The 11,989-nt window shown below is 44.1% G+C and overlaps 1 protein-coding gene and 1 long non-coding RNA gene across 2 annotated transcripts; both read left to right on the top strand.

The window, feature by feature from the left end:
• LOC130203037 (zinc metalloproteinase nas-4-like) lies at positions 1 to 1,922 on the top strand. Its single transcript, XM_056428933.1, has 7 exons — positions 1 to 34; positions 135 to 181; positions 300 to 375; positions 452 to 566; positions 1,156 to 1,328; positions 1,529 to 1,610; positions 1,760 to 1,922. The coding sequence occupies exons 1-7, from the start codon at positions 4 to 6 to the stop codon at positions 1,920 to 1,922; spliced, it is 687 nt and encodes a 228-aa protein (XP_056284908.1). The 5' UTR covers positions 1 to 3.
• Positions 1,923 to 5,477: 3,555 nt separating this feature from the next.
• On the top strand, positions 5,478 to 6,553 carry LOC130203052 (uncharacterized). Its single transcript, XR_008833428.1, has 3 exons — positions 5,478 to 5,651; positions 6,095 to 6,285; positions 6,465 to 6,553. It is a non-coding gene; the product is annotated as an uncharacterized LOC130203052 (long non-coding RNA).
• The last annotated feature ends 5,436 nt before the right edge of the window (positions 6,554 to 11,989 follow it).

Below are 11,989 nucleotides of genomic sequence, written 5' to 3' on the forward strand. Positions count from 1 at the left end.
TCAATGCTTGAGCAACAGCAGACCAGTGCAGAAGGTAGACTTGATATGTTAAATATATTTACTTCTACAAACGACAATACAGTTACTTCTAGAAACGACTGTTTTCAACAGTGACGTTTTTCATTGTGTCGTAGAACTTGAAGACAATCAAAATGTCGAAGAGGGAGATATGTTGACTCTGGTAAGATGGAGAATTTAGGAATATCTCCAGCATGAGGGGAAATGCACTTTTTTTTAAAATTCGCATTAATGCACTAAAACCCGAGTTGTGTGACACTAGTCGTGATGTCCATCTTAAGTTCCAGGAGGACAGGAACGCTGTACAGAGTGTGTGGTCGGACGCCATCATGCCGTACACCATCAGTGATGCGCTGGGTGGGTTTTTGTTGCTTCAACGTATCTGACCAATGAGAGTGCAGAGAATATAACTTTTTTTTCTCTCGCGCAACAGCCGACCGAAAGGAAAACATCCTCGCTGCCTTCAAGATGATATCGGATGTCTCCTGCATTCGCTTCGTACTGCACACCACGGAGTTCAACGTCCTCAACATCGAAGATGGCAAAGGGTGAGTTCATCCATATCGCAAAGAATATTTTGTCAATTGTATTAAGCCAAGCTGCCAAACGCGCATGCATATGCCCTTTTTAAAATGATCTGGATTCATAAATGCACTTTTCAAATTGCAAAATTGATTCACAGAGGGAATATCATCACTTACATGTTGTCATGGTAAAAGCAACTCTGCTTTAAAAATAAGTTTAGCTGTATTTTTTTAATTGGAAATATAATTGTACTGCAAGTAGGTTAAATGGAATTGGTGTGATCACATCTCTTGGACCATGTTATGAGTCTGATTGACTTGTCCCTGTACACAAGCAGTTGGTCTTCAGTAGTGAATGCTAGTATAGTTCCACTAACTGTAATGTGTCTAATGAGGACACTATTCATGGGAAGATGCTGCTGAACTTCATAGATTAAACTCTCCTCCCTTATGTTGAAGTGGACATTAGCAGGTAGATCACATCCTACAAACATTGAGGCGTATGGCTGGTGAGAAGATGATGTTTAATGTCAATAGTGGTGCTCGCCTGAAGAAGGCTTTTTGGTGGTACTGTAACTCGTCTCTCGCCCCGCCGGCTTCTGTCTCTCTCCAGCTGCGCCTCCTTCGTCGGTTGTCAAGGAGGAGAACAGCCGCTGTATTACAGCAGCAAGTGTAGAGTGGGGAACCTCTGCCATGAGCTCATTCACGCTCTGGGTCTGCACCACGAACACACCCGCGAAGACCGGGACGAGCACATCATGGTGCAGTGGGAGAGCATCGTGCCAGGTGGGACGCGTCCTCAAATTTGTAATTTGTCTGGGTGTGCATTTTATCCACTTTATTTTTATTAAAGGCTTCACAATCAGTTCTTTAGACTATGAAAATGTGCATTGAAATGTAGAAGATTGGTATGAAACCTTCGGACAAAGCTACTGTATGATTGTGACTGAACAAGACTAAATGAATTGGTCATTTCTGCTTTAAAGGGAAAGAATCAAACTTCAAGGTGCAACAGGGAAACACTCAGAACCTGCCGTATGACATCAACTCCATCATGCACTATGGGCCGTAAGTCATTGCCTCATTTAGTTGGACCCTTCTAATGATGCATGGCATCTACATACAATAATCATGTTTTTGGCTTGTATTCTTTTTGGATAATTATTATAGATCAAGTTGCTTTGGCTATGTTTAACAGCAAGTTGGTTTTATTGCAGGTATTTCTTCAGTCAAGATGGGAGTCAGACTGTGGTGCCCAAGCAGAGTGGGTCGGACATGGGTCAGCGAACACATCTCAGCGATCTGGACATCAAGAGACTGAACAAACTCTACCACTGTGGTAAGTTCTTCACTCCACTGTCGACTCATAGCTCTGTATAGTGTCGGTCATGGTAGACGGGAGTGTCCCAACAATACAAGAGATTCTCTTCCTTTTAGGACTTGTGTGTAATTTTTTTCTCATGCTGTTAATGCTAAAAGTACTTTATTTCTTCCAGATGATCGGATGTAACCCCAATGAGCTTCATTTACTGACCTGCATTGTGAGATTTAATAAAATGCAAATAATCTACCTCGTTTGTTGTTTCTAGCCACCTGTAGCTGCTGAACTAACTGCATCACACTAGACCTGATGGTTCTGGACGCTCCTATAAAATTACTAAATGGTCTCGGGCCTAAATTAATTTGCATTTGTTTACATTTGTACATTACAAATGATCTGGACCCCTCGGGTCATCTGGTTAGATGTTCCTTTTTTCCTCGGCTCAACCGAGCATGTAGAAGCAGCTTTGAGAGTCTCAGCTCTGACTGTAGACCCGAGGGCTGCAGAAAGTATCACTTAAAGAGGGCATAAAGTTAGTTATGTGCAATAGAGATGAAAATTCATCAATAAGTAGAGAGAAAACAGGAGTGAGGTGCTCGGTGTATCCTAAAACATCCCCCAGCAGTGTATTGGCCTATAGCAGCATATCAAAGGGTTGGACCAGGTGAACCTGATTTGGCCCTAACTATAAGCTTTGTCAAAGAGGAAAGTCTTAAGTCCACTCTTAAATGAGGTGACTGTCTGCCTCCTGGACTGAAAGTGGAAGCTGGTTCCAAACAAGAGGCGCTTGATAACTGAAGGCTCTGGCTCCCATCCTACTTCTTAAGACTCTAGGAACTACAATTCACCCCGCATTTAGTGAGCGCAGCTCTCTAGTGGGGCAATATGGTACTACAAGCTCCTCAAGATATGATGGAGCATCCCCAATCAAGGCTTTGTAGGTGAGGAGAATAATTTTAAATGTGATTCTTGATTTTACAGGGAGCCAGTGGAGAGAAGCTAGTACAGGAGTAATGTGATCTCTTTTCTTAGTTTTAGCGAGTACACAAGTTGCAGCATTCTGGATCTACTGGAGGGATCTAAGAGACTTAGAAAAGCAGCCTGATAATAAGGAGTTGCAGTAATCCAGTCTAGAAGTAACGAACGCGTGAACCAATTTTTCTGCATCTTTTTGAGAAGATCTGCCTGATTTTTGAAATAATGTAGATGAAAGAATGCAGTCCTTGAGATTTGCTTCACGTGGGAGTGAAAGGACAAGTCCCGAACCAAGATAACGCCGAGATTCTTTAGTGGTGTTGGATAGAATATACACTTTTATTAATCCCCAAGGGGAAATTAGTTCTCTGCATTTAACCCATCCTTAGTTATTAAGGAGCAGTGGGCTGCGATGAAGCGCCCGGGAAGCAACTGGGGGTTCAGTGCCTTGCTCAAGGACACTTCGACTTGCAACTAATGGGGAGAGCGGGGATCGAACCCACAACCCTGCGGTTGCAGGACGGCCCTCTTACCCCACTGAGCTAAAGCCACCCAAACTGAGCTAAAGCCACTGAGCTAAAGCCAGGGCAATGCCATCTACAGGAACCACATCACCAGATAATTGATCTCTGATGTGCTCAGGGCCGAGTAAAATTACTTCAATTTTGTCAAAGTTTAACATCAATACGTTGCAGGTCATCCATGTTTGTATGTCTTTAAGACATGCTTGAATTTTAGTGAGCTGGTTGGACTCCTCTGCTTTGATCGATAGATATAATTTGTAACATTTGCATAAAAATGAAAGTTTTTGGAGTTTCCTGATAATATTGCCCAAAGGAAGCATATATAAGGTAAATAAAATTGGTCCAAACACAGAACCTTGAGGAACTCCGTGACTAACATTGGTGGTCATCGAGGCTTCATTGTTTACAAATACAAACTGATCGATCTGATAAATAGGATTTAAACTAACTTAGTGCGGTGCCTGAAATGCCAATCGACTGATCACGTCTCTGTAGAGGATGTCATGGTCAAGTGTCAAATGCAGCACTAAGGTCTAACAAGAAGAGTACAGAGATGAGTCCTTCATCTTATGCCATTAGGTCATTTTCACCAGTGCTGTCTCGGTGCTATGGCGTTTTCTAAATCCTGACAAACTCCTCTATACTATTATGATGTAGAAAATCACATAACTGATTTGCGACCACTTTCTCAAGGATCTTGGAGAGGAAGGGGACGTTAGAGATCGGTCTGAAGTTGGCCAACACCTCTGGATCCAGAGGTGGTTTCTTCAGGAGAGGTTTAATTGCAGCTATTTTGAAGAAATGTGGTACATGGCCTGTTAGCAAAGACACATTAATAATATCTAATAGAGAGCTGCCAATTAAAGACGGAACGTCTTTAAGCAGCCTCGTCGGGATGGGGTCCAAGAGACAGGTAGACGGTTTAGAAGTAGAAACCGTTGAAAGTTGGTCAAGGTTGATGGGAGAAAAGCCATCCAAATATACACCAAAGCATACAACGGTTTCCAAGGCCATTCCACTTGAGGACAGATTGGCACTGGTTAAGGGCAAGAGATAATTAATCTTGCCTCTAATAGAATCTTTTCATTAAAGAAGTTCATAAAGTCATTACCACTGAGGTCTATAGGAATGCACAGCTCCACAGAGCTGTGACTGTCAGCCTGGCTACAGTGCTGAAGAGAAACCTGGGGTTCTTTTTTTTCTTCTCTATTACTGATGCGTAAGAGGCTGCTCTGGCATTACGGAGGGCCTTCTTATATATTTTAAGACTATCTCGCCAAACTAAGCGGGATTCTTCCAGATTAGTTGAAATATAATGCCATATAATAATAATTCTCAAGTCACACGAAGTCGCTTTCAGAGTCCAGTAGTCATACCAGTGGTGGTAAGCTTCATCAGTAGCCACAGGTGCCCTGGGGCAGACTGATGGAAGCGTGGCAGCCAATCAGCGCCTACGGCCCCTCCGACCACCACCAACATTCATTCACATCCATACGACCGGGGTGAGGCTGCAGGTGCATGTCTTTATGATGGTGGGGGTTAACCGGAGTACCCGGAGTAAACCCATGCAGACACGAGGAGAACATGCAAACTCCACACAGAAAGGACCTGGAACGACCGGGATTCGAACCCAGGGCCTTCTTGCTGTGAGGCGACAGTGCTAACCACTGAGCCACCGTGCAATTCTTTCAAGCTTCGTGATCTTTGCTTTAGTTTTCAGGTCTGAGGGTTATATGAGGGAGCAAACCTCCTCTGCCTCACTATCTTCTTCTTCAGAGGGGCTATCGAGTCCAGTGTCATTCTCAGTGAGACTGTGGCACTATCAACAATACTTCGAGTGTCTAGAGAAGCGCTATATTAAATAAATTATTATTATTATTATTATTATTATTATCAATCAAGTTAGACCAGGAGTCCTCCGTTATATTGAGACGTGGTATTGAATCAAATGCAGAAGGAAGCACTTCTGTCTAGTGTAGAAACTTTTGACTAACGGTGTATACTCCGGTAGTATAAACTCAAAAGTTATGAGGTTGCCCAGATAGCAGCCGATTCCGGGGCGGATCCGCCCTCAGGTCGCTAGATCCGCCCTACTGTCGCACTCGGTTTGCTCATGTGATCCGGATCCGCCCGCATCCGGATCCGGATCAAACAGCATCTGGATCACGCAGCGGTGTTAACTTTGCCCCAGGCGGATGTTCCAAATCGTGCTCCTCCTACTTCTGCGCCTCGACTTTCCAAACTGGTATTTTCAAACCTGCAGCTCTTCGCGCCAGACGTACTACTTAGGTAAGTGTTGAATTGTGTTGCTACTGTCGAATTATGGCTAGTTTTCGAACTATCTCGGTTAGGGTTAGCTATATCTTCTGCAGCAAGTAGTTATAACCACTGAAAATTCAGCGCACCCAAGGTTGGAGCTTAAGTATACAAGGGTGCGCGATGGAAGCTGGGCAATAACGAGGAGCTAGCGTTAGCTCGCGAGCTAATAACGAAGCGCTAGCTCACAAGCTAATAACGAGTGCTAGCTCATGAGCTAATAACGAGGCGCTAGCTCATGAGCTAATAATGAGGCGCTAGCTCGCAAGCTAATAACGAGGAGTGCTAGCTCATGAGCTAAAACGAGGAGGCTGCTCATGAGCTAATAAAGATGGCCAGCACAAACCTGTTTTTATTTAATTCGCCATGTATTGAATTCTCAACACTTAATTTACAATTTGCAATGTCATCCTCAGTTTTACAGAAGTGTTCATCAGGATCGATCTCTACAATTCAGGTAAGCACACATTTTTTTACAGTAGCAGTCGTGCCACAAAGCTGGTACGGTGGTAGTTTCTGCGTTTGGCCAAATTACCCGAGGGACGAAAGGGTGGACAAGGCTGTCCGAGGTGCCGAAGAACCTCAACCTGACTGGCAGACACATGATGTAAGAATAATTAGATCATGTGGTATGCTAATTATATTAATATTCTAATAATTAGCAGATTAAACAAATATAAAAAATAATTTACCTTATGTTACATATGGGGGGGAAAACAACATTTTAATCACATTGTTCTGGTCATAATTCTGTACTTTTTCATTGTGTTTTGACTTAATTTTTAGATGATTACTTGGTGGCAAGGCGATGGTTAAAAAAGTATGTCCTGTGACACATCCGATCTCCATTCAGAAGAGGAGGCAATTCCTAAAAGGAGAAATCCAATGCCTGTGTGAGTAAATGTGTATACATTTTATTCTTTAGAACTCTTTTACCTTAATAAAATAAAGTGTCTGTCATTCAATGTTATAGTATGACAAATAATATTTGCCCCTCTTCCAACTATTGCCCTTCCTCCACCACGGACTTCATCACCAGCAGGACAGCGAACAAGCCAGGTACACACCAACCTGGCGAGGGGCGAGGTGTGGTTCAGACGCCATTGCCTGCTGTGGTGAGCAACAACTCAAACGGCTATGGGATTCAAATTGAACCTTTTTAATCATTTCACTTTTTACAATGTTAACGATGGTAAATTGGATACGAGACATGCAATACACACTGTCACATTGAATCCAAGTGAATATGATCATTACGATTGGATTAATGGAGTTGTATAACACTTGATGTTTCCATATTTGATGTAAAATCTCTTAATCGTTACCTTTTTCCCTTTTTTACGAGCAACAGCTCAAAGATCCAGCCAACGCTATAATGAAGGAGAGTGGTGAGTTGTTGTTTTTTTAACCCTTGTGTTGCCTTAGGGTCATTTTGACCCGAATCAATATTACACCCTCCCCGCCTTTGGGTCATTTTGACCCGATTCAATGTTTCACCCTCCTGTTACCTTTATATTTACTAACATATTTTACCCTTTGGGTTCAATTTGACGCCAGCAATTAAAACCTCCAGAAAATTATTTGAATTAATATTGTTTTCCAAGTTTAAGTGTGAGGCACTTTATGTTTGTTTGTTGACTACCGAAGAACACCGACATTAAACATTGAATGGGGTCAAATTAATCCTAAGGCGGGGAGGGTGTAATATTGATTTCGGTCAAAATGACCTACAAGGCACAAGAATCAGGTTAAGAATCTCATTAAAATCTATTGTATGTCATTAACACTAGATAATACCCTGTTTGATGGTAATGTTTTTAAAACAATATCAAATATTAATAGTACTTTTCTATCCATTTTAGATTTCCTCCTGGGAGCAATCGGAGGACATGATGTAAAACGTGCAACGTGGAACATCCTACGCATGTTCACTGATGATGTTGGCAAGTCCATAAATTGGAAAGGATTAATGGAAAAATCTTTCAATCTAATGACGTCCAAGACTTTGCTCCTCGTAAGTAACTCATATATAATGAAAACAATTTGATTTCACCGGAGGTCTTTGTGTTCAAACTTACGAATAACCATGTTTCTAAATAAAATGTTTGAATTGCAACTTTATTCTCTATTTAGGTGAATGTTACTCAACTATACCTTTACATAATAGTTATATGATATATTAGCTCTATGGAGTGGAGATGGTCAGCTGCTTCAGGTTCCTCGGGGTCAACATCAGCAACGACCTCACCTGGTCTGCTCACACAGACAAGGTGGTCAAAGCGGCCCGGAAGCGCCTCTTCTTCCTGAGGAGACTGAAGAAGTTTGGCATGGATTCAGTCATCCTCACCAATTTCTACAGATGCACAATAGAAAGCATCCTGACTGGGTGCATCACAGTGTGGTATGGGAGCTGCACAGCCAAGGACCGCAAGGCCCTATGTAGTGTGGTCAGGACTGCAGAGTTCATCATCGGTAGGGAGCTCCCAGCCCTGCAGGACACATACCGTACACGATGCCTCAGGAAGACTGGCAGGATCCTAAAGGACTGCCATCATCCAGCCTTCAGCCTGTTCACCCCGCTGCCTTCTGGAAGGCGGTACCGTAGTATCCGGTCTCGCACACAGAGACTGGAGAACAGTTTCTTCCCGAGAGCCATCAGGCTGCTAAATGGACACTGACACACGATCGACACTTTACACTCGTCACTTTACATACACTGTCACTTTCAGCCTTGTACTTACACTTACACTTTCTATTGCACTACCTGCTTTCACTACCTGCTACTCCCATTTGTCTGTAGTTTAGTTATTATGTGTATTACATGTTAGTATTATGTTCAGAGTTCTTGTACAGTGTGTATGTCATGTTATATTATGTTCGGCTATTGATAGTTGTTGTGTGGTGCCTTGTCCTAAGAATTTCAGTGCCCAGTCTGACCCTGTGTCATTCTGTGTATCTGACAATAAAAGACTTGACTTGACTTGACTATATTTAGCATAGCACACTTTAAGTGCCAGACAGCCACTAGATTTTAGACTGCATGTCTGATTTATGTTGCACTGAGTATTCATGTGATTTTGTATCTGCTTGTGTGATTACAGATGCTGTCAGAAAGAATCACTCAACACATGCGTCCACTGACGACCAGGTTCTTAAGCACGCCATTCGGTGGTTCAACCTGGCAGCAGACCGGGGTAGCTCCAGGAGGCGTGCTACTGTAGACGTCCCCCACACTGAACAGACTTAAAATATATCTTTTTTAAATGTGTGTGTATATAATTTTGTCCTTTCAAATAAAAAACTGTTTGACATTATTTACGTTTGTATTTTGTTGTTGTTGCATTGATGCATATTTGTTAGCTTGATCTGGGCCAAATGAGCCGCTTTATGGAAGGGTCAATATTTTATGAATATCTGCGTAATATTGGCGGATACGGGGCGGATCCGCCCCGTATCCGCCAATATTACGCAGCGCGCATCTGTTCCGGATCCGGCGCGGTGTGCATTTAGCCGCCGATCCGGACCCGTTTTGCGGAGCCTTCCCGGAGTCTACGGCGGATTTGGGGAGAGTCAGTTTGCTATGTGGGTGTGGTCTGACAGAACAGGATATTTTGTGGGAAGACCTTCAAATGCTCAATGTCAACGCCATATGTAAGAACAAGATCAAGGGTATGGCCAAAGCAGTCAGTGGGTTTCTGTACTCTCTGACAGAAGCCGATCGAGTCCAACAATGAGATGAATCCACCACTAAGGCAATCATTATCAACATCCACATGAATATTAAAATCTTCTACAATAATAACTTTATCAGTTTTAAGAACTAAACTTGATATAAACTCTGAAAATTCTGATTTAAACTCTGAATATGGACCTGCTGGCGGTACAGTATCACACATAGAATTGTTTGTAATGTTTTCCAGGTTGGATGTGAAAGACTAAGAACAAGGCTTTCAAATGAGTTGTAGTTTAATTTAGGTTTAGGATTTATTAATAGGCTCGAGTCAAAGATGGCTGCTACTCCACCTGCTCGGCCGGTGCCTCGAGGAATGTGAGTATTAATATGACTTGGTGGAGTCGATTCATTTAGGCTGACATATTCTTCATGACTCAGCCAGGTTTCAGTAACACAAGATAAATCAATGTGATTATCTGATATTAAATCATTTACTAATACAGCTTTAGATGACAGAGATCTAATATTTAGGAGTCCACATTTAATTCTCCTGTTGTGTTGCACTGCTGAATTAGTGGTGTTAACTTTTCTGAGGTTATTTTGGATGACTCCTCTTTTGCTTATTTTTTATATAATTAATTTAAATTCAAGTGGCCGTGGGACAGACACAGTCTCTATGGAGCTCTGGGGGGACTGGGTGAGACGGGGAGGGATGTGCTATGGGGGGACACTGAGTGACAGGAGTGACAGGGTCATGGGGCTACTCTGTTTCTGCTTTCTGACATGAACCCTGCGTTGTCACAGATATGGCTGTCCATTGATCAACTTGGTCATGTTTGCAGAAATGAGACCCGCTCCATCCAAAGTGTGATGAATACAGTCTTTCTTCATGAGATGAGGTTTCTCCCAGAAAGTCTTCCAGTTATCTACGTAGCCCACATCGTCCGCTGGGCACCACCTCGACAGCCAGCGGTTGAATGATGACATCCGGCTGTACATTTTATCATTCATTAAATTGGGGAGGGGATCAGATATAAAGCGATATTGTCCGACATGGTCTTGGCATAAGCACACACAGATTCCACATTGATTTTAGTGACCTCCAACCGGCGTAGTCGGGAGTCATTGCAACCGGCGTGTATTACAATCTTACTGTATCTACGCTTATCCTTAGCCAGCAGCTTTAAACTGGCCTCGATGTCGCCCACTCTGGCCCCCGGGAGGCACACGACTGTGGACCGTGGCGCTAACTTCACGTTCCTGACTATGGAGCTGCGATAACCAGAGTGTGTTCCTCAGCGGGTGTGTCGCTGAGTGGGGAGAACCGGTTAGAAACATGAAGTGGCCGAGGCTGGTGCACAGCGAGATCCTGTCTACTCTTGCGAACAGTTATCCAGCGATCCGGCTGCAGCGACTGCGGGAACAGCTAGCAGAAGCTACGTCTTAGCTTCGCACCAGTGAGGGAGGCGGGGCTAACTAGCGTAGCTGTCTGAGCTTCGATGGTGCGGAGCCGTGCATCTAACCCACTTAGAACTGCCTCCAACCTAGCAAATGAACTACACTTGTTACATGTATCCTTATCACTAAAGGAGGCAGGGGAATCACTAAACATGTGACACACTGAGCAAGACGAAACGGGAGAGGAAACAGTCATGCTCGCTGCTAAGCTTGGCAACCGGAATAGATAAATGATGCATTCAGGGACATGGACAGATAGCGTGCAATGCTTCTAACAACCATTGTCCCACTTGTACATAAACCTGTCAGATGGCTGACAGTAGGAGGAGCTAGTAATACATCTGATTGATCCAAATGGAGAAAATCTACACATCTGTTATCGGGTAAATACAGCACCGAAATACAACCATAAAGGGAACCAAGGCCGCCACACAGCTCACCGCTTTTCTGTGACCTTTGGTCTTCTCACTAACTAGGAGGCAAAGGTAGCCTTCACCATAAACTACTTGACTGGCAGAGCGCGACTGGGGCGGACACCAGCCTGCTCTTAGTTCCTGCAGTTTTCTGCGAAGCTTCGCAGGGTGTTGGGGGCGGTCTCCAGGGGTCCAGATCAAAGTGGGGGTCTGGCGGAACTGCGCCAGGGGGACAGACGCATCCAGACAAGGCGACAGGAGCGACGCGTTTTCACTCGGCGTCAAGCTTCTCCAGCAGCTACCAGTATCACCCCCGGCCCTCAACAAGGGGAGGTTGAACCCATGGAAGTAGGGCCCTCTATTCTCACCCGGGAGGAGCGGGAGCATTGTTGCCGGGGAGGTCTTTGCCTGTACTGTGGCCAGGCTGGTCACTTCATATCCTGGTCTCCAATAAAAGGCGTGGCTCACCAGTAGCAGGGGAGGTACTGCTGAGACGAACCACAAGACTCTGTCCCAACCAAAGAACGCTCAGCTGCTGCTCGCGAATGGGTTAAAGACCCTCGCTACATTAATTGACTCTGGTGCTGACGACAGCTTCATTGACGAGGTCGTAGTTCGTCGGCTGGGTATCGAGCAGGTACCGTTGCCATGTCCTGTTCCGGCCAACGCTCTGGCACCTTCCGGGGACAGTGACCCACCAGACAATGCCAGTTTGTATGCTCCTGTCTGGTAAAGACCATGAGACCATTCAGTTTCTTATCCTGCGG

The sequence above is a fragment of the Pseudoliparis swirei genome, chromosome 12 (assembly GCF_029220125.1).
Source record: "Pseudoliparis swirei isolate HS2019 ecotype Mariana Trench chromosome 12, NWPU_hadal_v1, whole genome shotgun sequence".
Classification (NCBI taxonomy): Eukaryota; Metazoa; Chordata; class Actinopteri; order Perciformes; family Liparidae; genus Pseudoliparis; species Pseudoliparis swirei.

Coding starts and splice junctions, on each gene's coding strand:
- LOC130203037 (XM_056428933.1), top strand. CDS start 4: ATGCTTGAGCAACAGCAGACCAGTGCAGAAG. Junction 182..299: donor AGGGAGATATGTTGACTCTG/GTAAGATGGAGA, acceptor GTCCATCTTAAG/TTCCAGGAGGACAGGAACGC. Junction 1,611..1,759: donor TCCATCATGCACTATGGGCC/GTAAGTCATTGC, acceptor GTTTTATTGCAG/GTATTTCTTCAGTCAAGATG.